This window comes from Rhinopithecus bieti, unplaced genomic scaffold, assembly GCF_001698545.2.
Source record: "Rhinopithecus bieti isolate Rb0 unplaced genomic scaffold, ASM169854v2 scaffold_11944, whole genome shotgun sequence".
Lineage (NCBI taxonomy): Eukaryota > Metazoa > Chordata > Mammalia > Primates > Cercopithecidae > Rhinopithecus > Rhinopithecus bieti.
In genome coordinates this window covers 3,918,721-3,943,505 of record NW_016807378.1, presented here as the reverse complement: position 1 = coordinate 3,943,505, position 24,785 = coordinate 3,918,721, and the positions used below count along the sequence as shown (strand labels likewise).

The following is a 24,785-nucleotide window of genomic DNA, read 5'->3' as shown; positions in this document are numbered from 1 at the left end:
GGGCAAATTTTTGAGCAAATGTCAATGGACTAAACTGTGGTTTATCTTGTCTTTAAAAACAAAACAATCTGGTGCTGGTAAATGTGGGGAGAGGGCAGGGGATGAAGAAGAGGACAAGAGACTAGGAAGCAGGTACTTTCCGTTGGAGGGAGGGAGTGCGTACTGGGTTGAGTTTGGGGCACCCATAGCTAGGGTTGTTGTTTTAGAACAAGCCGGAGGTGAAAGAATCCTCCTGTGATTGGGTAGATTAGGATTTATGGGGCTGATTGGGCTGTATGCCTGGGTTTGAGGTGAGCAGGTGGTCTGCAGCACTTCCCCCTACATCCAGAATGGTAGAAAGGCTGGATTTAATGTGGGCCTGCGATGGAGGGCCCCTCTGAGACAGTAGAAGGCTCCCTGAAGAAGCGATCTATGGTCAGTGGGACATGGCTCCCTGGTTCTGACAGAGCTTGCTCTTTGGAGAAGGCTCCAGTGGCTGAAGACTAGTAGCAGAAAGGTCTTACCCTAGAAAAGGATGGGGGAGCCTAGGTGGACCCTAGCCCAGCGACAAGGCTAGACTTACCCATGGGTACAGAGGAGTTACTAAATTCAGTCTTTCCTACTCCAGCCATAGCATCAGCTCGGCCTCCAGAGTTCTGCTCATTCCCTGAGGAGATAAGCCTGACAGCTGAGTGCCCTCAGGGAGCCCTTGCAGGGTGATGCAATGGGCTTGGGTAGAGCAGGGCTTTCTGGATTTCAATGTCCAGATTCAGGCAGCAGAGAGTGGGCTGTGAGGGGTTCTCATAGGGCAACCATGTCATGTGTCATCTAAACCAGGAGACTTCTGACAGTGAAGGGGGCACTGTTAACAATCAGGCTGGGGCTAAAAAGCAGTAAATCAGAACTAACCCCACCTCCAGCAAACCAGGCTGTATGGTCAGGCTAGTCATCAGGCTATAGTTAATGCTTATTTGAAGTTAATAAAATACTGTTTACTAGTATCTGTGATGCTGACTGAATTGCAGACTTGATTTGCCATCAAATCCCTGGGCAACTTATTTGAGTCCTGAGAGTCCGTGTGAGTTGAACCCGGTCACCCTCTTGTAGGAGAGAGGCTCCCTGGGTACAGAGAGACCTCAGGTGGTCTCCATAAGGCAGTACACTGAAAGCATCAGCAGACCTGGCTGTGGCCTTGGGCAAAGCATTGAACTGCTCCGAGCCCAAGGCCACATTGCAATGGAGATCATCCCTGTCCTGCTTATGTCACTGGGATTCTTTTTGCTTTGATATTTCATGAAGATCTTTTGGGATGTAATTCTGGCCCCTTCTGACGAAGCCTTGGCTGCTAGGTGGCGTGAGGTTCTCTCCACTGTGCCTGAACAAAACTCTGTGACAGCATTTGTCACAGTGCAGAGTAATTTACTACCACACCTGCCTGTAGGCTGACAGCTGTTTGTGAGCAGGGACACATCCACAGCACCAGCTCAAAGCCAGCCCTATACCCTCAGGGGTCTTAGTGGGACTGAAGCCCTTCGTGGCCCCCTGAGCTCACCCTGCTTTCTTGGCCATTGCAGGTGGATGGTCAAACTGGAGAGAATGACATGAACAAACGGAGGCGGAAGGGCTTCAATAACCTGGACGAGGTTTGTGTACACAGTGTGGGTTTAAACAGAGGCTCGTTTCCTGACAACCAGTGGCCACAGGCGGCCTCACTGTGATAGCAGCCTTCCTTCCCTCTCTCATGAACCACTGGGTTCCAAACTTGGCGTGATGGAAAAACAGTTGGGGTTTTGGATCTCACTTCACTATTTACTAGCTATGTAACCTTGAGAAACACAACCTCCCAGGATGTGGTTCATGTCTGTAACATGCAATGATACACTTGAAATACATGAAACTTTGCAGGACTTTTAAAGATGAATAAGATGAACATGGTATCTGACACATGCTAATCAATATACAACCATTATTAATAGTAAATAGTAAAGAGGCATCAGCACTCCCACTTTTCTCCCAATCATCGTTTGTATCCCTTTGCGTTTCCTTCGCTTCTAGTCTTTAAGGCAAATGTCCTGGTGCCCACAAGTGCCACCTTCTGGTGAAAGAAGAAAGTTACAGGTTACTTTGTCAAAGGAGAGCCTGAATCTCTCACCTGCTTCTGAAAAATTGATCAAGCGGAAAGAGTATCAGTTCCTGCTTCCCTGGGCAGCTTTTAAAAGAGACCTGAGATATACACATCATTAAAAAAAAAAAACCATTCCAACTCCATAAGCATGCATATTGTCAGCGAAGTGTGGGATGCCAGCTTTCGCCAGCCTTCTGGCTGACCTCAAAATGATGACATAGAGGCATGAGGGATGAGCTGTATAATACAGTGATATCCTATGGATAGGAGGTAGAAGGGACTTTTCTACTGTTTATGGTCAAACAGTTTTTATTGCTGTATATTTGCTGACATGGTTGTTCGTGTCTGACTTGCTGCATCTCACAACAGTGAGCTTTATAATAAATAGAGTCATGAGGTTCACCTTAGGGAAAGCAGCAGCCGACCAGTCAACCCATTATCTGTGATGGTCAAAGGGAAGCACTGACAAAGGAAAACAAGTTTAGTTCACATCTTAAAATATCAACAAACCCATTCTACCCAATCAGTTCAAAACACCTTGGGTTGAACATCTGCCTAGAGCTTCTTGAATGTGCACTTCAAGAAGCACTGTTGCTTCTCTACCTCTTGGCTGTGGTGTAAGCAAGAAGCCAGCAAATAGAGAGACAGAGAGGGAGCAGAGGCTGCACAGGGCTACAGACACGTTCCATTTCCCAGATTACGGGTGTTGGCTCTCTAGCTTCAGGACATGGGATTTGCTCCTGCCTGTTCCCAAGAAGCTTCCCTTGGGTACACTTTGTCTCAGGCGGAAGTCTTTTCCTGCCTTTCACCCATGGCTTATGTAAGGGTATGTGAGTGTTGTTTCTGTTACTGGCAACACAGGAGTTGGAGTGGGAAGAAATCTGGTTTGTGTCTACCCTTTCTGAGATGGCCCTGGACAGTCTCCTGGGGCAACGGTTTGCTTAAACTCAGTTTTAACAAAGCGATATTCTTTCTAAATTCTTGCTACTCAAAATGTGATCCAAGATCCAGCTTAGGGGAGTCTTGTTAGTTAGTCAGCAGCTGGTTTCTTGTTAGAAGTACAGGCTTTCAGGGCCCACCCCAGACCTACGGAAAGCAAATCTGCTTTTGAGGATTGATTTCCTGGTGATTTGTAGGCCCGTTGATGTCTGAAAGTGCTGGCCTATCTGGCCCACTGTCCTGGCTAACTTTGGTCTTGTACAAACAGTGATCACCCAAGTAAGCATACCCCTTCCCACTCAAGCCTGTACTGTTGTGCACAGTTACATTTCACTTTGAAGGAGGGTGTGCCTCTTTGGTTTGTGTTTGTCCGACACTCAGAGTGGCTCTACATAAAAGGTTTCCATGGGGCTGCCACACCTAGGGATCTTTTTAAAAAAATTAACTATAGCTTGCCTTTTCTGGTGAATTTCTTCTAAATGAACACAACTTTGTTGTCGTGAGAATGTCTCTTCCTGTGAGGGACATTCCTGGTGTCCTTGGGAAAACTTACTACCCACTTGCTGCGGCAGCACCATTTATACTTCTGAGGCCTGTGGGAGGAGATCCCGCAGTAAGGGGGAACAGACGTTCTTAGTAAACACTGGTCATTTTCAATTTTTTACTGTTAGCAGATGAGCTAGAGAAATCTTATATGGAACTCTGTTTTATAAAATAGCATAACCAGATGACCAAGGTCTACATCACCACTTATAAGTCACGTTGATATCATGCACCCCGCTGTGCTGGAATGAGAAGAGCCATTTCACCTCGGTGGTGTCCTTCCCGGAAATCTAATCATGAGAGAACATCAGACCAACCCAGATTGAGGGGCTTTCTATAAAACAGCTGCTCAGTACCCTTCAAAAAGTGTCATTCTGTAACAGAAACTGTTAGAGTTCATAGGAAACCAAGGAGACAGGATGATGAAATGCAGTGTGGGATCCTGGATTGAATCCTGGGACAGAAAAAAGATATTAGTGGAAAAACTGATGCAATCCGAATAAAGTGTATAATTTAGTTAATAGTATTGTGCCAATGTTAATTTCTCAATCTTGATGACAGGAGCAATTATTCCAGATTTAACACCGCGGGCAGCTGGGTGAAGGGTATGCAGGGACAGTCTGTGCTATCTTTGCAACTTTTGTGTAAATCTAAAATTGTTTCTAAATTAAAAGTTTTCTTTAAAAGATAGCAAAATAGAGCAGGGCTGGTTAAAGCTGGGGTGGTTACAGAGGAGAGTGGAGAAAGATCTCCAGAGCCCAGGCCTTGCCTGAGTGACCCCAACCCTGCTTCCTTCATTGTCCCCCCACCCCCGCTCTTCTCCTCTTCTCAGCCAGATGATGTATTTTTGAAAACCATTTTGTTCAACACTTCATGATTATATTTGTTTTTTGCAGTAATCATGTGAAGTAGATTACTGTTCTCATTTTATACATGAAAAAATGTCACAGAAGTAAAGTAAATCGCCAACATCACAGGGCTAAAAAATGAGAGTCGGGATTCAAACCCCAACTGCCTGGCTCCCAAGCCTAGCTGTGCCCATCCTTTGGAAAGCTGCATCCCTCCTGTGAGCATTGCCTCTGCGGGGTGGCCCTGCTGCCTGTGCCTCCCTTCCTCAGACCATGGAGGGAGCCCTTCTGCAGGAAACTAGTCCCACGTCCTGAGTCCCCAGGTCCGCTTTCTGATATCTGGATTCCAGGATCCAACCATCAGTGTCCCGTTTCAACCTTTGCAGCCTTCAAACTTTTCCAGCCGTAGCGTGGGCTCCAATCAAGAGTGTGGGAGCAGTAAAGAAGGTGGAAATCAGAACAAAGTCAAGTCCATGGCGAATCAGCTGCTGGCCAAGTTTGAGGAGAGCACTCGGAACCCCTCACTCATGAAGCAGGTGAGTCATGTCAAATATTCACTGGACCTGACTTCCTGGTGACTTTTCAGCAGGAATGTTCTGGCTACTGGTAGACTTCAGATATGACAGCCAGGCCTGGTCTCAAGGAGACTTGAGCTCCTTCTAGATCAGGAGTCAACAGACTTTTCTATAAGAGGCCAGATAGCAATTTTTTAGTGCTTTGGAAGCCTTACTGTCTGTTACAGCTCTGCCATTATAGTATGAAAGCAGCAGTAGACAATACCTAAACAAACGAGCCTGGCTGTGTTCCAATAAAACTTCATTTACAAAAAAACAGGAGCAGGCCAGATATGGCCCATGGGCCTAGTTTGTTGATGGTTGTTCTGCATTAAATAAATCCATTCCCTAATTTGGTTTTGCTTTCCAACCATGACTTGGTTTGCGGCCAGTTTTGAGATGATACAGTTTGAGGGAGCTTTGAGAGCCTGGCTGGCTGGGAAAGTACAAAGTCCACAGTGAGAAGATCCATCCAAACCAGAGGAACTGAGTCCGAGCTCACGGTGTTGAAGGCCATCTTCCCAGGTGTTTCCTGGCTCTCCCCTCTCTCCCTGCACCAGGGTCAGCCTGGCAGGGCTGTTTTGTCTGATGCGGGTCAGTGTGAGGCTGGAGGAGACGGAATGCTGCCTCAGGCTGTAGGCTTCCTCCTGACTCCGGCTCCGAGGTCTGTGCCTCGTGGTTCCGTTTGCTCCCCTGAACTTCCTTTAGGGTGCTGCTGTCACATTACAGAAGCTTGGGAAAAGAGATTTGGTTTTTCTATGGTGAACACCTGTCACATGACAGAATGAGACTCCTTTTGGGAGGACAAATTCATAGTTAATTAGCTTGAGAGGCAACCATAGATGTCTCCTTAGTCTTGATGTGGACTGTGTCCCTCCTGGGAGAACTGACCTTCTCCAGGAAGGGAAGGGATTTTATTATAAGGGGTCATTTCCTTGAGACTTGTAATTCTCCACAAAGTTTCTTGATTGCCCATTCTGGAGGCTTGGTCCCTCACAGTCCCCAAGTGCTGATGAGGGCTCAATTCCATCGGAAGCACCAGAGCATCCCTGTCCTTGAGTGTACAGGAAGCTCTTCTGTTTCCAGGTGGACTCCTGGGCCAGCCACCCTGGCCTGGCATGGGCTCTGGCAGTGCCTGCTTAAGGCCCTGTGTCTGAGCCAAAAGCAAAGCCACCCTGGGATTCACACATTGTCCATGAGAAGGGGATGCCAGGACTTGCTGTTCACATGGACAGGGAGCCAGGGCTCAAGTTTCCCAGCTGGGCCTGGCTTGCAGGAGCTCAGCCCAGTGCTTCCTCTGCACTTGCAAACTTCGTCTCCCTGCTCCTCTTCTCTCCTCTTTCTGAGCCTCTCAATCTGACTCACCTTTTCCTTCATGTCTCCTGTGGCTGCTTTTTTGGACTCGCCTTTCTTCTCCCAGGAACGCTGTGTCTCAGGGATAGGTAAGCCCATCCTGTGCTCTTCCTCTGGCCCTCCTGTTCACTCTTGCTGCCTCAAGCCGGAGGAGGCCACACCCAGCCCATCACCTCCTCTGAAAAGGCAGGTAGGGCTCCTTCCAGTGGATGCTGTTTTGGTGAAGCCAGAGGGGACTTTGATCCAGAGGGGTGGGATCAGTGGCTCTTCCCACACCACAAGTAGAGCTGATTGTAGATTTTCTGGACATACCTTGATGTCACCACACTTACAGGTAAAAATAACCACGTATGCAACATCACAAAATACATGTTATTGATCCCTTAGCCAGTCAGAGGTATCAATTGACCAAATACCATGTTCTCAATGGTGCCGCTAGGGAAAAATAAACTGTACCACAGGGTATTTTGTATGATGCCCTATGATGCTAAACATTATTTGCAGACCATTCAAATAGGCTGATTTCCATATCAATGAAAAAGTGATGTTGGAATGGGCCCAGGTGGCCACTTGGCTGGACCCATTGAAGGGGTAAGGCTGGGATGTGGTGAAGGCCTTCCCGGTGCCAGAGTAGCTGAGGACCTGCATAGTGGGCAGGAAGGCAGCTGGCAGTCACGGAGTGTGGCTTATGGCAGGTAGGGGTCCTGGGTTTGGAATCTGAACCAAATCACTATCATTGACCATAAGCCACGAAGTTGTCTGGTCAGCATTAGGAGTTGTGTGTTGATCCCAGGTGGTGGAGGTTGAGTAAGGTCGGTGTGAATACAATGCAGCAATTTTATGTCTGTCTGCCTCACCTGGGGAGCTTTTAAAAAACTACCAATGTCTCATGCCCAGTCCAGAACAATCCAATCGGAATCTCTGGAGGTTAGCCCCAGACTTGGGTCTTTTTTTTTTTTTTAAGTACCCTAGATGTCAATATGCAGCTAGGATTGAGAACCAGCATTGTAGAGGTTTTGATTCAGAGGCTGGGGGTGAGGCCCAGGACCGTGTGTTGTGAATGAGGAGGCCAGGCAATTTTGCTGCAGGTGGTGGAGAGTCAACACCTGGGGCTGGTTTGGAATCTTACTTAGGGTTGCACCTGGCGCCCCTTTGTCTCTGGTCTTCATGGGGGATCCCTCATGGTGCGGGTGTGTGAAAGGGTCGCAGTAGGGAAGGAAGCTTAATTTTCCCTCTTTCCCAGTTCCCTTCTGTAGCCGTGACGGGGCATGTGCTCAGAGAGCTCAGGCAAGTGTCTGCTGGCAGCGAGTGCCTGAGCAGGCCCTGGAGAGCCAGAGCCAAGTCTGACCTACAGCTGGGTGGGACAGAAAATTTCGCTACCCTGCCTTCTACCCGCCCGAGGGCACAGGCTCTTTCCGGGGTGCTGTGGCGGCTGCAGCAAGTGGAGGAAAAGATTCTCCAGGTGAAAGACTGTTTGCCCTGTCTCTGTCCACGTCTGGGTGACTTCCTTTCTTCCCCTCCCTCCTCCTACTCAGGTGGGTTCCTCCTCCCTCTGCCCACGCCCTGTCTCCCATCCTGCTGTGTGTGGTGAGCAGGCAAGTCCCCCGGCTGCCTCCCTCACCCACTTCTTGGAAGCAACTGTCTCAGTCTCTGTCACTCTCTCTTTTCTTTCTCCTTTCTCACCTTCACTGCAGAAGAGGGCTCAGAACTTGGCCAACAGGGAATTTCACACAAAGAACATTAAAGAGAAGGCGGCTCACCTTGCCTCCATGTTTGGACACGGGGATTTCCCGCAGGTAAACATGGGGCTTTCAGAGCCCCCAGGAACCCAGATGTTAGACGTCCAGCCAGGTGACCTTGAGTCAGGCTCTGAGCTCAATTTTCTTCTCCTTCCTCCTTTTATAGCATGAGGAGCTATTTATTTTTCAAGCCATCAAATAACACAAGCTGGCATCTAAAAAAGACCCAAACGCAAAGATTCAAAATAAGTAAATACATCAAGAGAAAGGGAAAACTAAGACAGGAAAGTAAACTCAGATTAAGAAAGGCATTACTAAACAGAAGCACAAGCCGGTAGACCCTAGATATTTTCCAAGCAGGCTCTGAGCTTCCTAAGGGTCAACACACAGAGGAAACAATCATCAGTTGCAGAATCACAGTGCCTTTACCCAGTTGCTTATGATGTTTTTGAGTGGGAAAGAAATCTCCCTGTGGCCCTGATCAGGAAGATACTGAATGATGAGGCCAACCACATGCGGTAACTGGAGCTCTGCTTCCCCATGGGATAAAGTCAAGCCAACAAGAATGGCTTTGCCTTAGAATTAGGAAGTACAGCCTCCTCCAAGCCAGGTACTTATTTGGAAATTTGCGAAAAGAAGATTGTGTGCTCAAGAGGAAATGAGTTGATAATGAGATCCTGCAGGTGGGTGCATGTGTAAAGTCCTCCCTCCCTCACAGCACGCTTGTCTCTAGAACTTACCTCTCCACTGTTATCACTTAGTCTCCTTCAGACCTGCATCTTCTGCTACTTGGTGGAGTCACTGGTGTGGGAAGGATGCTTTACACTTCGTTCATTTTTAGGATTCCACATGCCTGCCAGGACGCTAGCACAGTTGCCTGCTGCAGCTATAGAGGCCCCTGCTGTGGCCACCTGCCCTAAAGCAGCCCAGGGTTCTCCTCTCCTAAGCTCGCAGCTGCTACTTCATACCAAGCTCTAGGGTGAGGGCTTTGGTAATTGGCGTTGGTGTCTGAGGCGGATGTAGGCAGGAACAGATTGAATCTGCATGAGCTATTTTGGTGTGACAAGGGAGCTGGAATAGTTGCAGCAGAATTCTGTATAACCAGGAGGCAGATAATCCTTTCTGGCTCCAAATACAGGGGTTTCTATGTTGTCCAGAGACATGTCCAGACTCCTTTCTTTGCCCCCTTGATTGCACAGGCATGGGACTGCATGATCGAGGCATGATGACCAGGTGTGACTCCTGGGATAACCCTTGTTTCTTCTATTTCTGTTCTGTGCAGAATAAACTACTCTCTAAAGGCCTGTCTCACACTCATCCTCCATCTCCTCCCTCTTGCCTCCCGTCTCCTGATCCAGCTGCTTCTTCCTCTCCAACAACTATTGACTCTGCTTCTCCTGCCAGAAAGGTAGTTGTCCTGAACAATTTGCTTTCCCCATTGCCTGCATCTTCCCAGATGTTCTCATGCTCCACTTGACCTGCACAGACACACATCTTGAGCCTGGCTTGGCTGGAATAAAAATTTGTAAGATATTTTACAATAGTGCTGGATTCGATTTTGTTTTTGTGTTAGAGCACACAACACGGCAGAACAGGCGGCGTACAAAAGCTTGCCAAACAGGGCTCATTCATTCAGCAAGCATTAATCAGGGCCCACCATATGCCACCCTCCATGCCAGATGCTGAGAAAACAGAGAGGGTGGTGCTGTTTCCTTACTACAGTTGAGATGGGAAATAGCACATTAGCATAGAAATAATGACATTTTTATGATACCAAATATCACATCACATACTGCCGATACTTGCCTGTTTTGTCCTCATAAGATGGCAATTTAACATGATAAACTTAACGTAACACCATTCATTCTGTAAGAGGTATAAAGGGCAAGGTTGTAGGAATGGAGAGGGGAGAAGACTGGGAGGTAATACAGAGAAGGTAATATGGGAACTGAGTGACTGTTGAAGGTTCCATGGGGGGATTTTGCTAGAGAGAAGTTTAGGGCAAGGGCGTTTTGGAGAGGGGCTAGCCTGTGCAAAGGCAGGCAGGCAGAGCTTGCGTGACATGAGAAGATGGAATGTCTAGTGTGACTTGAACTTGGGAATAAAAGCATTTATGGTGGCATGCAGAGTGGAAGTCAGCCCACTCTGTATAAAGGAATTTCATTTTATCCTCTGGGTCATAGGAAGCCACTGCAGGACCTACTCTGTGTTCTAGAAGGACAACTCAGTAGTGCAGATATCGGCATGGAGGATGAGAAGAGTAGGGAGCTAACTTTGGTTAAGCAGTTAATGAAATGCACTCAAGAACAATGATTAAGACTGGGTTTGGGGGTGCTTTTCGTGTTTCACTTGTCCTCCTGTTACCTCCTGTGTGGAGAACAATACCAGGCTGGGGTGGGAGACAGTTTGTCTTCTGGGAAGCCTGGCCTCTGGAATGAATGAATCTAGAAATGGGTGTGAAGCCTACCTCATGAGCTGTTGCTCATGGAGTAGGTTTGGAGTCTCCCCCACTCCACCCCGCCAACTGTGCTTCTCTGTTCACAGCCAGTGTGTCTGGCTCCCACCGAGGCTCTGTGTGTCATGCTGAATGTGCCGCTGCCAGAAGGAGTGCTGGTCTGTTTCTGTGCTGTTAAACTGATGCACAAACCAGCTCCATGCTATTGCATTAGTGAAAAATTAGAAACTGCCTCTTGGTGTGTAATTAGGGGTCCCACCCCTGTTGGCCTCCACCTCTGTGAGGAGAACGGTGTAGGTAGAGTCCCTAAGGAACAAGGAATCTTACCAGCCCCTCCCCATCTGAGGCCCCCAATGTGAACGGGAAGCACCCCAGAAATGGGTAACACAGAGAAACACAAACATGGTCTTCAGTGCCACTGAAAATAGCCATGGTCAGCATATCAAGATCCCCAGCCACCTGCTCCAGGTCAGCCACAGGCCGGCTGTTTGACCTTAAGTCTCCTGACCTATCTGGGCCTCTTTCTTCTCAGTAAGAGGGGTTCTGGGCTCACGTTCCAGTGAGCTATATGGGTGGAGACAGGCATTTTTGTCATCACCATCAGCAAGGTTGCAGGGTAGGCTTTTTGCCCACTTAGGGAAAGGTGCCTTCCCCAGGCACATACTGCCTACTATGGGAAAAGGTCATGGCACCCTTGGCAGGATGGTGGGAGGGGAGAAGGCACTTGGGCACAGACCAGGCAGTGGCTTGTGCCCGTAGTTGGTCAGCCAGGCCCACACCTTGCTTCTCTCTGGCCCAGCCCCCTCTAGCTGCCTAGGCCCTTCAGGGTAGAACCAGGAAAGGCCTTCTCTTGTCCCTGCCTTTCTCTCATCCCCAGGAAAGTCTGGCATGGTCACTGTTGGGGCCAGAACTGCTGCAAAAAAAGCCCCTACACCTCTGAAATACCCTGACTTGGTTTCCACTGGGCATTAGATCCTTCTAAGAGGGCAGGGAGCAGCCTGCTGGGAGCATGCACAGCTGCTGGGTAAGACAGAGATGCTTTCAGCCACTAAGCGTGTCCCCATCACATCATCATCACTCCTGCTGAGGCCCTGCCTGCTGCTGTCTCTGGCTCTTCAGGCAGCCCTCCCCTGAAGACTTGGCTCCCTATCAGCCATTAGTTAATTTTGCTCCTCCAGAAGGGAAGCCACTGCTGATCTGGCCTGTGGCGTGGCTGCTGGCCATTTGCCATGCTGGTGAGCTCTTGCAAGAACAAGGAGGCACTGAGCATTTGCGCAGCTGGGCAGGGGCGCCCTTCACTGCCCTGGGAACTACCCTTTAGTCCTCCTGGGTCGGAGGAGAACTGAGCATTGCAAAAGGAGCTTTCTCCACCAATGTCACTCTGAAAGCCAATGTGTGAACATTCATTCATTCAACAGATTTAATTTTTTTGCAGGGGGGCGGGGGGACAGGGTCTCTCTCTGTCAGCCAGCCCAGAGTGCAGTGGTGCACTCATAGCTCACTGCAACCTCAAACTTCTGGGCTCAAGCGATCCTTCTACCTCAGCCCTCCACCCCTGAGTAGCTGGGACTACAGACGTGAACTGCCACCCTCCGTAAACAAATATTTACTGCACGAAAATCCAATCTTCGGCACTTCAGGCTCTCAAGATATGCATCAATGAATAAGAATTAAATCCCTGCCCTAATGAGGCTTACACCCTAGTAGCCTACAACAATCAACATATTATATCAGTAAATTATATAATGTGTCAGAGGGCAAGACACTATTTCCTATGAAAAAATGAGAGCTGGTGGTGGGGACCTGGAATGCTGGGGAGGGAAGGGTGGCGATTTTAAATGGAGTGGTTGGGTGGGGGCTAGAGAGCTCTTCCTGTGATCGTGAGAACTGAGCAGGAGCAGAGTCACAGATAAGGCAAAGGCTCAGGGAGGAGACTGGAGCCCAGTGTTCCAACTCCCAGGCCAGTGCTCTCCTGTGTCCTGCAGAAGCCACGTGTGCATGGAGGCCTTGTCAGAGGCCCAGAGGCTGTGTCCATGTAAACTGCCACACTCAGGGACAGGGAGGGCTTTGGGGTGGCCAACCCCAGATCTGCTCTCCCCAACTCTACAGCTTTGTTCCTTGCTTCTCCCCAGTTGTGGTAGAACAATTGCCCTATTTTTGTTCTTTTAAAAAATTCGATCTCCCAAGCCAGCATTGGTCGTGAGATGATGATGTAATTGGACTATTTTGACAGCTTCCAACATCTTAATTTTTGGCTAATGTTTCTTTCACAGTATGGCTGGGAATGGTGGAGGAACTCTTAGAATGGACTCTTGGGCAAGTCACTTAGCCTCTCTGTGCCTCAGTTTTTCTGAGTACCTACACTCGCAGGCTCATGCAGGTCACACCATGAGTCCATTTTAGGCAGCTATGGATGGAGTGGTGAGTTTCTAGTTTCAAGCAGTCTTAGAAAGGATATTGCCAGCCTCACCCATTGCCTTGACTTCCCTCCCTCCCCAAACTCTGCCCCACCATTGATTCAGCACTGGGCTTTGCACATGCAGAATTTGGCAGAATCACAGTCTTCTCTGGGGAGACAACTGGCTGTTCCTTAAAGTAGGTGATGACTTGGTGATAAACAGATTTATTCTATCCTGGTGCAGCTCAGGGAGCTTCTGTCCTAGAGCCTGGGGCCTTAATGCTTCTTTCAAACAGATTTTGGGCCGCTCTTTTTGCTCAATTGACCCAAGTTTGCCTGAATTCAGCGGAACAAGAGGAAGAAAAATGCACGTGGAAACTGATGCTTAGTCCTTGGCAACTTCCTGACAGGCAGCATGTCTCTGTTCCTGCCCTAGGATCTTCCACACCAATTCCGAGGATGCAGGAATAATCATCTCCTCATGGGAACTGACGTAGCCAAACTTACTATGAGGAGCACTTGTTACTCACAGGGAGGCAAACTTGAGTTGCTGACTCCAAGACAGGGAGCCAGGGCTCTGCCTTCAGACTCCACTTGCCCACTCTCTCAGATTGATATTCCACTTTAAAATTCAGAGTGGTGCTGTGGGTTTCTTGGCCTGAATGGTCACAGGGAGTCTTGAGGGCTCTCACAGGGGGCTCAGATCCTTGGCAGAGTCTGTCTTTCCAGGCTGTGGACTGTGAGACCTATGCCCAGTTTTGTGTCCCCAGCACCATCCCATCAAACCAGCCCTCTTCTGTGATCTGGGCTCCCTATCAGCCATTAGTTAGTTTTGCTCTTCCAGAAGAGAGGCCACTTTGCTGATCTGGCCCATGGGACGGCTATTGGCTGCTGGCTGTTTGCCATGCTGGTGAGCTCTTGCAAGAACAAGAAGGCACTGAGCATTTGCACAGCTGGGCAATCGGGGTGGGGCGGGGGGTGGGGGGTGGCCTTCACTGGGCTAGGAATTGCCCCTCAGTCCTCCAGGGTCAGAAGAGCACTGAGCATTTTAAAAGGAGCTTTCTCTACCTTTGGGGGTGTTTGTTTTAAAACTGGATTTGCAGGGTTTGCTCTAGAGATTTGCATAGTAGAAGGAAACAGGGAAATGCTGGGAAGTTTTGTCTGGGGCAATCTGCCTTTGATCTGGTAGGAGGATAAATCTCAGGGACAGGTCTCAAGGCTGCCTCCAACCTCACTGTTCCTCCTCCTATCCTGGGAATAGAGCTAGGCAACCTTTTGGAGGTCTCCTGTGTGCATCCTAGCCTGGGGGGTTTTAATTTGCCGAGTGCTGGTATGGAAGAAGGATGTGAGTTTCAAATCAGACTTGAGTTCAGAGAACAAATTACTCACTGTGTGGCCTTGGACAAGTTTGTGAACCTCTCTGAGCATTAGTTTCTTAACCTATAAAATGGGGAAGAAAGCAGCTACTCCTGAGGGTAACTGGAACACTGCAATGTCCTAACCTATGCAAAATTCCTGAAGTGTCCTGTAAAGCTTCTCTTTCCCCAGTGGAAGAGAATTCTGAAAGAAATCTTATTTACCTAAAATGCATGTTGATCCCTCTCTTTCTAAAGGAAAAGAAGTCACCTTCAGGGTTCCATTTTCATCCCAGCCATTTGAGAACAGTGCGTCCTCAGGTGAGTTAGAGCCTCCCTGAACTTTAGCTTCCTCACCTGCAAAGGGGGATTATCAGACCCACCTGCAGGGCTCTGGGAGTTAAGCGCAATGATCAGCAGCACAGTGCCTGGCACCAGGGGATGAAGGTGGGCAGACATGTGCTTGTACTGGGAGCTCACAGCCCCTAAGGCCTGCCTGCGTCTTAGCTCTGAACTTATAATTTCCAGACATCCTTGAACATAGTGATTTCAGTTCTTTGCCTGCCCTCCTATCCCCAGCCCTGGGCATATGGCTGAGGAATCAGGTCCAACAGGCTGTCCTCTGATGTCTTCTCATCCAGGGACTCCTCAGTGAGGATGTCCTTGCCCAAGTGGACCCAGCAGACCCCCTCTGGCCCTACCTGTCAAAAGCTCCCCTTCCTGTGAGCCCTCCGTTCTGAGGCCCTGCACATTCTGCTCTCACCGCTGCCTTACCCACGTGGACTTGCTGGATGCTCCTGGCAGGCTGTATGGTTGCAGGTGGCCAAACTCAGTAGAGAAGTACAGCTGGGACACCTGGTAATCCTGGCTCAGTTCCAGGTGCAGGGAGGACCGTTTCCATTGTTCTCACACGAACAGGGCCCAGAGCCTGCTTTTTCCTGCATTCACAGTATCTGCCTTGTGCCAAGAATGTCGAGGTGAATAAGACAGGTCACTCAGGGAGTGCAAACTGAGGGGGAGATGGGCCAGCTTGGTGCAGTGTGAGGAATGCTCTGATATCCAGACGAGGACCATCATATTCTCCGCTGGGGTCACAGGATCACTTGGTTGGAAAATGCCTCTTTGTAGAGGTCTAGCCATCTTCTGCAGTCTCTGGCATGGGTGCGTGTAAAAACAGCTGCGTCACCATGATTCTATCTAGATTGGCTCTGGGGAGAGGAGGCAGGGAGCTCATCCTGTGTGGGCCATGCCATTCTTGTGCAGCAGAAAGTGATTTAAGACAAGAGAGAAGTCCTAGAACATGGAAATGCAACGCTGCACAAATGACCATGCTTTGTTTTAATTTTTGTGGTTACGTAGTAGGTGTATATATGCATGGGGTATGTGGTATTTGAATACAGGCATTCAATGTGAAATAAGCACATCACAGAGAATGGGGTATCCATTCCCTCAAGCTTTGGGGAATGGGCCACATTCCCAGTGGCTGTGCTTTGGACTCACTATCTGCCGAGTGCCTCCTGCATGGCCCAGGTTCTTTCAGGAGTCTTTTCTGCAGCCCTGCAAGGTTGGTGGTGGTCTCTCCATTTCACAGATGAGGAAGCTGAGGCTCACAGAAGGGAAATGGCATATGTTGCAAGATGATTGCCCTCCTGAGTGTTCTAATTAATTTGCTGAAAAGTAATTAGAATTCAAAAGGGGGGAAAGGTAATGAAATTACCCAAATTCTTGAAAATTACAAGAATATTGAGAGATGTATAAAGGGTTGCAAAAGCAGTCCCTTTGAAATTACTAATTCTTAAATTACTAATTACTAAAATTAAATTACTAATTACTAAAAAGCAGACTTCGAAATTACTAATTCTTAAAAACCTGGTGGCTGGAACATGATCATCTCTGACCAGATCATCAGATTGCCCAACTTTGCATTCAGATGAATTGTACCCAGCCTAATCATAAGCTCTTCTCTTGACCATCCTCCCCAGGAGCCTGGTGGCTTGCCATCAATGCGTGCTTCTCTTTGGTAGGAACCACTGGCTCTAACCCTGAGGTCCACACCAGGATGACTTATCTGGGATTTCTCAATGAGTTGAGCATTTATTTCTCGGGATCCTGAGAACCTGGTGATTCCCCCAGTTGACTAGAGCAGTGCTACTCAAAGTGTGGTCCACAGGCAGGGACTGGGCTATAATCCCATGATAGCAAGTGAGAGAGAGTTAAGTGTTGGAAACTTGTAGAACCATTTGGTATTGCCACACATTCAAGTGTGCGATCGTATTTCTAGATTATTTTCTTTGTATCTGGAAATAACCAGCCATAATGGATTAAATATTTAAAAAGGAAAAAAAACTGTCATTAGCTGCAGGTAGTTTGAGGAGCAATGAGCTAGCAAAAGCCAGTTAGTTAGTTATGTCCTCACTCTGAGAGCCGGTAAGGCCATCCTGCTGTCAGGAAATAGAAGATAACCCTTGATGCCCAGGGCAACATTCACCTTCACATTGGCCTTTGGGGTGGGCTTCAAAGGCTCTCCCCTCATCCCGGGAGACAAGTTCTCCATCACCTCATTTCCCTGTGACCTCTCAAAGAAGTACTGGTCTACCTCTTGGTGATTCTGGAATACATTTCATCAGGTTGGGAAGGGCAAGTAGGAGACCCAATACTGATTTCCTTAAGGGTGCTTTCATTTTACTTTAAAAAAAAAAAAAAAAAAGAATGTCACCCTCTCGGGGTGGATGTGTGGGTGCCACAGGGAGAAAGAGGGCTTTTGGACCTAATGATAGGTGGAACCAGGTGTGGTCTTCATCCTGGATCCCCTGCCCAGATGACCCAGACTGTGCCCTGTGCTGTAGGACAATGGAGCAGCTCTGCAACTGCTCAGTTTTGGCAGTACCTCCTAGCAACCTCGCAGCCCTCTGCATGCTTCAGTAATGCCTCCCCAAGTCAGGATTGCTCAGAAGCTCAGTGCACAAAGTGCTTATTAGTTAAGTGGTTAATAAGATCTCATTAGGGATTTGTATTAAAAGCTCCAGAAAGTATAGTCTCTGCTTATTGAGGGAAGGCAGTAATTGTGCGTGGGTATCTTGGCATCACTGTGGTGCCTTTCTGGGAGAATACTGTGGAGCCGGTTCACACACTGGGCCAATGGAAGCAGTCACACAAGGGGCTGGGCAGGCGGTGTTAAGAGTATAACTCACCTCCCTGCCTTTCCTCCCCTTTTTATTTTGATAAAAGCCCAGGAAGTCCTTTGTATCCCCTATCTGAGCGGTCAAGTTGGGGGTCCCAGCAGGGGATGGAACATCAAGCAAACAATGACTTATTGTCCTGAGCTGATACACCTGAACCTTTCTTGGAAGCAGGGGCTAAATTTCTTGGCATTTGTGGCCTCCTGGAAATGGCAGACAGTGTGCTTGGAAGCAGAATCCTAATCCCTCCCAGGTTGGGCCACACTAGAGGCAAGGGTAGAAGGGGGTGCCAGGCCTGACAGCTGTTCCCAAGAAATGGCAGGCTTGGTAAACTCTGATGAGGTCCTATCTGTCTAAGTTCAAGGGATCAGACACTCCCAGCAAGCATGCATCCAGGTCCTCTGCAGGCCCCAAAGCCACACACATGGTCTGGAGTGACCATTTCAAAGTTGCTGTAATGTTGGGCTTCCTAATGAGAATGGGAGCAAGGGGCTCCTGGGCTTTGTTCACACCAGCCTGCCAGGCACTCCTTTTCCTGCTCAGCCCTATATAGTGCCTGTGCTTTTGCTGGAAGCCAGTGAGTTAGCCTTAGGCCCCGAGGATGGGCACTGCTACCAGGAATAGGGGAGCTGTGGTGAGCCTGTCATCTGCTTTGCAGTTCCCTGGACTCCCTGCTTTATATTTGAGGCTTTCTCTTATCAGTTTAGATGTGGCCACCCAAGGGCAGTCTTGGGTTTTGATGGAGGTCATCATTTCACCCACATACAAGTTACTGTTATTTGGTGTGGTGATGGCTATCAACTCTTGCCCAGAGGCCCTGCAGCCTCCATTGCTGCTCTCGCTGGCCACAACTCCCAGAGGCTTGGTTCAGAAGCTGGGGAGGACCTAGAGCTTCCCTCCCTCTACGATCTTGGTATCAGGAGCAGTGTTTCTAGAATCTCGTGCTATATGTATTTGCCTCCCCCAAGAAGAGACTGCAGCAATACCAGGGTGGGCTTCCAGAGTTGGGGGTGAGGGGTGAAGGGGAGAGCAAGCTGTGGTTTGCAGAAGCTGGTATGTGTAATTGTGCCATGCTCTTTAGGCTGTCAGCTTCCACCCCTTCCCCAGCTCTTTGACACGTTGGTGGGGGTCTAGGCATTTGTAGGTGCCCTCAGGAGCACAGGCACGCATAGCCTGTCACTGGGCCGTGCACCCCATGGCCCATGCAGAGCTGCTGCCTCCCTGTCTCCAAGCTGACCTTGCTGGGCGCTGGCTCTGGAGCCTGCTGCAGTCCCCAACCTGTCCCACCTGCCCAGTATGCGCTCATTCCACATACTGCTGCTGTTGGCAGGGTGGGCTGTGGTCCTGCTTGGAGGGACCTAGGAGCTTCAAAGCAGGCTGGGGCAGGCTGAATCTAGAGGAGGGAAGCGAGGGAGGAATCAAGGTATAAGAAAAAACAAAGCTGCTTCTCTCCACTCTCACACCACTCACCTTTGGTCACCAAATAGAGTGGGGATGTTTCTCCCCACCAACAAAATCTATAAATGGAAATGTTTTCCTTGAGTTCTGCGAGCCATCCTTGCAAATTAGTTAAACCTGAGGAGGGAAACATGGTTACTGGTTTATTATACAGGATCTTATCAAGGATACAGAGGAACAGCCAGGTGAGGGGAGGCACAGGGCAGGACATGTGGGAAAGGGTGGGCGCCTCCACGCCCTCTCTGGGGCACTGCCCTTCAGGATCCTCTACATGGTCCGCCCTCCAGAAGCTCCAAACCCTATCCTTTTTGGTTTCTATGGAGGCTCCGTTATGAAGGCATGATCGATTATATCATTGGCTGTTGGTGATTAACTCAACCTTCAGCCCCTCTGACCTCATAGGTCAGTGTATGGGACTGAAAGTTCCAACCCTTTAATCACAGGGTTGGTTCCCCTGGCAACCAGCCCCATCCTGAAGTTATCCAGGAGCTCAAGAGTCACTTCATTCCAGCAAAGGATACTCCTGTCACGCAGGAAATCCCAAGGGATTTAGGAGCTCTGCGTCAGATGCTGCTGTCACTCAGGAAGGTACAAAGGTCTTAGGAGCTCTGCCTCAGGAACCAGGGGGCAGAGTCCAAATATGTATTTCCGATGATATCACAATATCACACAAGGTAGTCCTGGCCAAGAGCCTGCTCAGTGCCAGGTGCTAGGACACACATTCTCTCGCCCAGCCCTTCCCACAAACTCAGGAGACAGGTATAGCTGTCCCCATTTTACTAAATGAGGAACTGAGCTCAGAAGTTCTGTGCTTTATGCCAAGTCTCAGCACTGGCCTGTGGTGGAGCTGGGACCGTACCCTTCCCCTGGTCTTGCTGGTCCCTGAGCGGCTGCCTGCGGCCCCCCAGGGGCAAGGGGTCTCTGAAAGAGGGTGGCCGCAGTGTGGCAGTCTACCTTTCTGTCTGAGGGGACTTGGCTCCTGATTTTCTTCTCTTTGCTTGGCTTATCTGACTTGCAGGTTTTGGGGGCTTTTGGGTAATGATTGGGTCTGAGCACCACATTTACCCCATCCCCCTGCTGAGTAAAGCTGTGAATGCCCCAGGGCTGGGGGGCAGGAGACCAGAGTACAGTCTGGAATCTTAGATTTATTTGCTAAGTGGCCTCAGATAGACCCTTCCTTTCTCTGGGATTCATGTACGCATCTGTGCAATGAGAGGCTCAGGAACTTTGGAAGGCCTTGCACCCCGCAGTGGATGTAACAGTCCTGTGGCCCACCCAGGACTAAAAGGCTTTTGGTTTTTAATCTTTTTTTCCCCATATTTTTTTATTGTGTTAAAATATACATAACATAAAAATTACCACCTTAACCTTGTTTTTTTTTTCTTTGAGACAGTGTTTTACTCTTGTTGCTCAGGCTGGAGTGCAATGGCGTGATCTCAGCTCACCGCAACCTCTGCCTCCCAGGTTCAAGTGATTCTCCTGCCTCAGTCTCCCAACTAGCTGGGATTACAGGCATGCGTCACCACCCTGGCTAATTTTGTATTTTTAGTAGAGATGTGATTTCTCCATGTTGGTCAGGCTGGTCTTGAACTCCCGACCTCAGGTAATCCGCCCATCTCAGCCTCCCAAAGTGCAGGGATTATAGGCATGAGCCACCACGCCCAGCCAGCCTTAACCATTTTTTAAGGATATAGTTTAATGGTATTAAATACATCCTTCGTGTGCAACCCTCACCATCCTCCCACTCCAGAACTCTTAGTTATTGTCAAACTGGAACTCTGTACCCATTAAACAACAGCAACCACTGTTCTACTGCCTGTCTCTATGATTTTGACTACTCTAGGTACCACATGTAAGTGGAATCCTACAGCATTTGTGTTTTTGCGGCCACAGGGTTTTATTTATTTTATTTTCTCCATCTCCAGAATCCCCGTGGTCGGCTCCTGTCTGGTTTTGCTTCTCTTGGGTCGTGGGGTGCTATTTGCATGTGGGTGAGGAGCCCTCTCCCCATCCATCCTGCTTGTGTTTTCCTCCTGGGTGCTAACTGGCCTCTACCTTTGTCTCTGTCTCCTCTGCCTCTACTCTTGGTTAGCTGACGGTAGGGAAAGTGTCCAGCGGAATAGGGGCTGCAGCTGAAGTCCTGGTCAATCTGTACATGAATGATCACAGACCTAAGGTCCAGGCCACCTCTCCAGACCTGGTAAGGACATGCACCCCCAGCCTTCACCCACAGACACTGGCTCTGGTATCCCAAGGCGGGCACATGGGATGCGGAGAGGATGCTCTAGCCCTTCCAAGGCTCCTCTTCTCTTGGGCCAAGAGGGGACTGAGAATGAGCTGGATCAGGGCAGAAGTTAGAGGGAACCTACATTTCCTTAAAGACAGATCTCACTCAGGTCCCCTGCGGTCTTTTTGCAAATAGAGATCTTCCTGCTGTCTGTGGCTCTGGAGAACGGCCTGGTAGGAAGGCCCAGGTGAGGCCATGAGCATAATTGAATGGTCCTCACTTTCAATGTTTAGTGTCCAACCTGAACAGAGTCTTTGCATTGGATTGAGAAAAAAGTCATGGGGAAAATATCCCTTTGAATTGAATTCTCCCTTTCTCTAAACTAGGCCGCTCGCTGCCATCACCAGGAATTTTAGTGGACCACTCTTTCTGTTTCCTTTTGGCACATTGCCCTGGCATTGCCCAGGGGTACTGCTGCCCAAGCCCATGCCCTCCCAATTCACAATTAGGGCTATAACTGACCAGATTTGATGCCACAAGCTTTCTTCACCCAACCTGCACCACTGCAGGGGAACAGGACACCTAAAACATCCTCAGCAGGCCAGTTTCAGGACCTCTGTCCAGAACCAGGTGACACTTAATCCCAAGGACAGATCCTGGAAAGAATATCATGGGGAGGACACGTTTGAGTAAAGCCCACTCTGTCAGACCAGGATCACTCCCACCCCAAAAAACCAGAGCAGCCAACCTCAGGGAGAGCCCCTCCTGGGCCCACCTTGTCTCCAGCCTGCCTGGGAGTACAGTAAACAGCAGCCCCTGCAGGGTTGGGGTCTGGGTTGAGGGCGTATCTTCCTACCCCTCCCTCTTTGCTGCAGTGGCAGGAGCAGGAAACAGAAGCCCACAAGGTCCCCAGCATTCAGTGTGGAATTTCTGAAAGCCTCGGCCTGGCATTTGAAAGCTTGGGATAAGCCCTAATACACCACTCTTCTCTCCCGATCCCCAGGAATCTATGCGAAAGTCATTTCCCCTTAACCTGGGAGGCAGTGACACGTGTTACTTCTGTAAGAAGCGTGTGTACGTGATGGAGCGGCTGAGCGCCGAGGGACTCTTCTTCCACCGGGAGTGTTTCCGCTGCAGCATCTGTGCCACCACCTTGCGCCTGGCTGCCTACACCTTTGACTGTGATGAAGGTAACCCCAGGGGCCAGGGCAGCACTGGGCTCTGGCCTTGGCCTCAGGTGTGACCTTGACTCAGGTTCCTGTCCCTCTGGCGGCTCTAAGACACCTAAGACACCCCCAAAAGGAAGTATGATGTCATCAGGAAAGCTGTTCAGGGAGACTGGGAGCTCCTGCTAGAAGGGGAGGCTGCGTGTGGTCCCAGGGAAGGGTAGCATCAGCACTGTGGTGTGGCATACCAGGTCCTGGTGGGCACCTGCTGTGTGCCCAGGGCTCTATGTACCTCTTCTCATGTAGCCTCACCACCCTCCATTGTCCCTGTATGGCCAAGAAAATCCAACCCAATACCCTCCATTGCATGCTCAGCACCACACCTGGCATGAAGTAAGTTTCACCATATGATGCAATGTTAATATTATTTACATAGTATGTGTCTTAAAAATAACCATCAAAATGACATTCCCTCTGATAAGTGGCCTAACAAAGACATTGATGGAGGAATCGTGCTCGTTGGAACAAATGATTATTTTCTAATTTTCAGTGCTTGACATTTGCTCTGTCATGTATAACAAGAGGCAGTATAGCATGGCGCTCAATACACACCCTCAAACTAAACTACTACCTCCTAGCCATAGAACCTTGGACCTGTTACTTAAATAGTTTCCTCATCTGTAAAATGAGGTTAATGGTAGTCCTTAGCTCTCAGGGTGGTTGTGAGGACTGACGAGTTAATGCATGTGAAGCTCGTAGCATTGTGCCTGGCATACAGTCATTCCTATGTAAGTGTGCCCTGTTACAATTTTTACTATTGCTACTGTTACCAGCATAGCAGTGAGCAAGGAAGGCTTTTCTGGAAGGTGCACAGTGGTCCTGGGCAGTGGCCAGTTTCCCAGTGTGTGCCCCGTCTGGGTCTTTTCCTCACCATCACTGCTGCCATTTGCTCTCAGCCTTTCCCACCCACCAGGTACTCCACAAAGAAAGATTGAGGGTGTTCATACTCAAAGCTGTCCATTTTACTGCCTGGCAACTGGTCTTATGAAGAAACTTGGCCTCAGTTTGCTTTGAGGATTTTTTTTTTTAATGTTTTCCTATTTATTATAAAGGAGGCAGAGGAGCAGCCAGATGGAAAAGAGGCATGGGGTGTGGTATGGGAGCAGGGTCTCAGAGCTCCCATGCCCTCTCCAGGTGTGGGCATGCCACCCTACGGGAGCCTCCATGGTTTGAAGTCTTAGCCACATCCCCGGGAGAACCCCCATTGCTGGCTGGAGCTTGTCTCTGAGGCACCTCCTACTTCATCTCAGTGCTACTTCTTTAAGGAAGGTGATGGAAGCCGTTTCCCAAGTTTGAGCCACCCTGGGCTATTTCCATCGTTGCTATTTTCTGACTTGGACAGTGGCGTGCCCTTGGCTTTTGTCTACTATGGCTCTAGTTTATAGGAGAAAAATTTTTCTGTATGTGTGTGCCTCTTTTTACAGGCAAATTTTACTGCAAGCCTCACTTCATTCACTGTAAAAGCAATAGCAAACAACGGAAGAGACGGGCAGAGTTGAAGCAACAAAGAGAGGTATGTTTGTCTCAAACATGCTGGTGAAACAGGGAGGGCCCCTTGATAAGGGTTTCCAGTGATCCTCAAAGTTAGGCCAGCTTTTCTGGCCCTAGAGGGATTGAGATGACTCACAGATAAAGAAGAAAACCTCTGCTTCCTGGTGTGGAGGGTTCTTTTGCTTCAGTCTGTTCCACAGCCTCTGGGGCGTGTCCCATTCCAGATGAGCTCCCAGGATGGTAGCCATGATGACTTCTCATGAGAAGCCTGGAAGAGCTTGCCCATGTGGCAGGGATGGGGTGATATGCTTAGCCACACAAAAGCCACGTGGCCCTCTGTACCTGGAACCCACCTGGCCACAAGGTGCTGTTTGCAAGAATGCCTGGTATAGGACCGACCCTTCTACATTTTCTAAGTCCTCTCCCAGGCTCTCGAAGTCAACCAAGTGACCAGCCCACTGAATTTACAGATGGTTTGTGGAAGCATCTCTTCTGGCATCTCTTAGCAAATATCTTCTCTTGAGCTTGATTAATCATCTACCACTAGCAACAACCCATAACTTAAAACTTTTTTCTAATTACCCAAATATATAGGTTCAATGTAAAAACATGGGAATGAGAGAATATAAAGAAGCAAAGTTAAATCACCTATAACCACTCTACCCTGAGAAAACCTCGGTTCACATTTTGTAACATCCCTTTCCAGACTTTTTTCTATGGGAATATATTTTAACCAAAGTGGAATCCTAAGCCTACAGTTTTATATTCTTCCTTTTCTTCACTGTGTATCAAGAACAGTTTCCCATGACATTAAAAATCCTGTTGGAGCATAATTTTTAATGCCTTTGGAAGATTCTAGTCTATAAATGGTCAATTATTTACTTCACTACTTCTGTACTACTGGATCTTTATGTCA

General features: G+C 48.9%; 1 protein-coding gene across 13 annotated transcripts in view; it reads left to right on the top strand.

Moving 5' to 3' along the window:
• The window catches only part of MICAL2 (microtubule associated monooxygenase, calponin and LIM domain containing 2), a 249,879-nt gene that overhangs the window by 123,070 nt on the left and 102,024 nt on the right, over nucleotides 1–24,785 (top strand). For 3 of the 13 annotated variants that reach the window (XM_017881584.1, XM_017881591.1, XM_017881590.1), the window contains exons 16-25: nucleotides 1,554–1,622; nucleotides 4,821–4,970; nucleotides 6,409–6,531; nucleotides 7,585–7,803; nucleotides 8,036–8,137; nucleotides 9,363–9,488; nucleotides 14,547–14,609; nucleotides 21,018–21,125; nucleotides 22,156–22,342; nucleotides 23,803–23,891. In XM_017881584.1, coding sequence (XP_017737073.1) covers nucleotides 1,554–1,622; nucleotides 4,821–4,970; nucleotides 6,409–6,531; nucleotides 7,585–7,803; nucleotides 8,036–8,137; nucleotides 9,363–9,488; nucleotides 14,547–14,609; nucleotides 21,018–21,125; nucleotides 22,156–22,342; nucleotides 23,803–23,891 — 1,236 coding nt within the window. The remainder of the gene's footprint in view (nucleotides 1–1,553; nucleotides 1,623–4,820; nucleotides 4,971–6,408; nucleotides 6,532–7,584; nucleotides 7,804–8,035; nucleotides 8,138–9,362; nucleotides 9,489–14,546; nucleotides 14,610–21,017; nucleotides 21,126–22,155; nucleotides 22,343–23,802; nucleotides 23,892–24,785) is intronic. The other 10 variants (XM_017881585.1, XM_017881597.1, XM_017881598.1 and 7 more) reach the window with 5 other exon arrangements.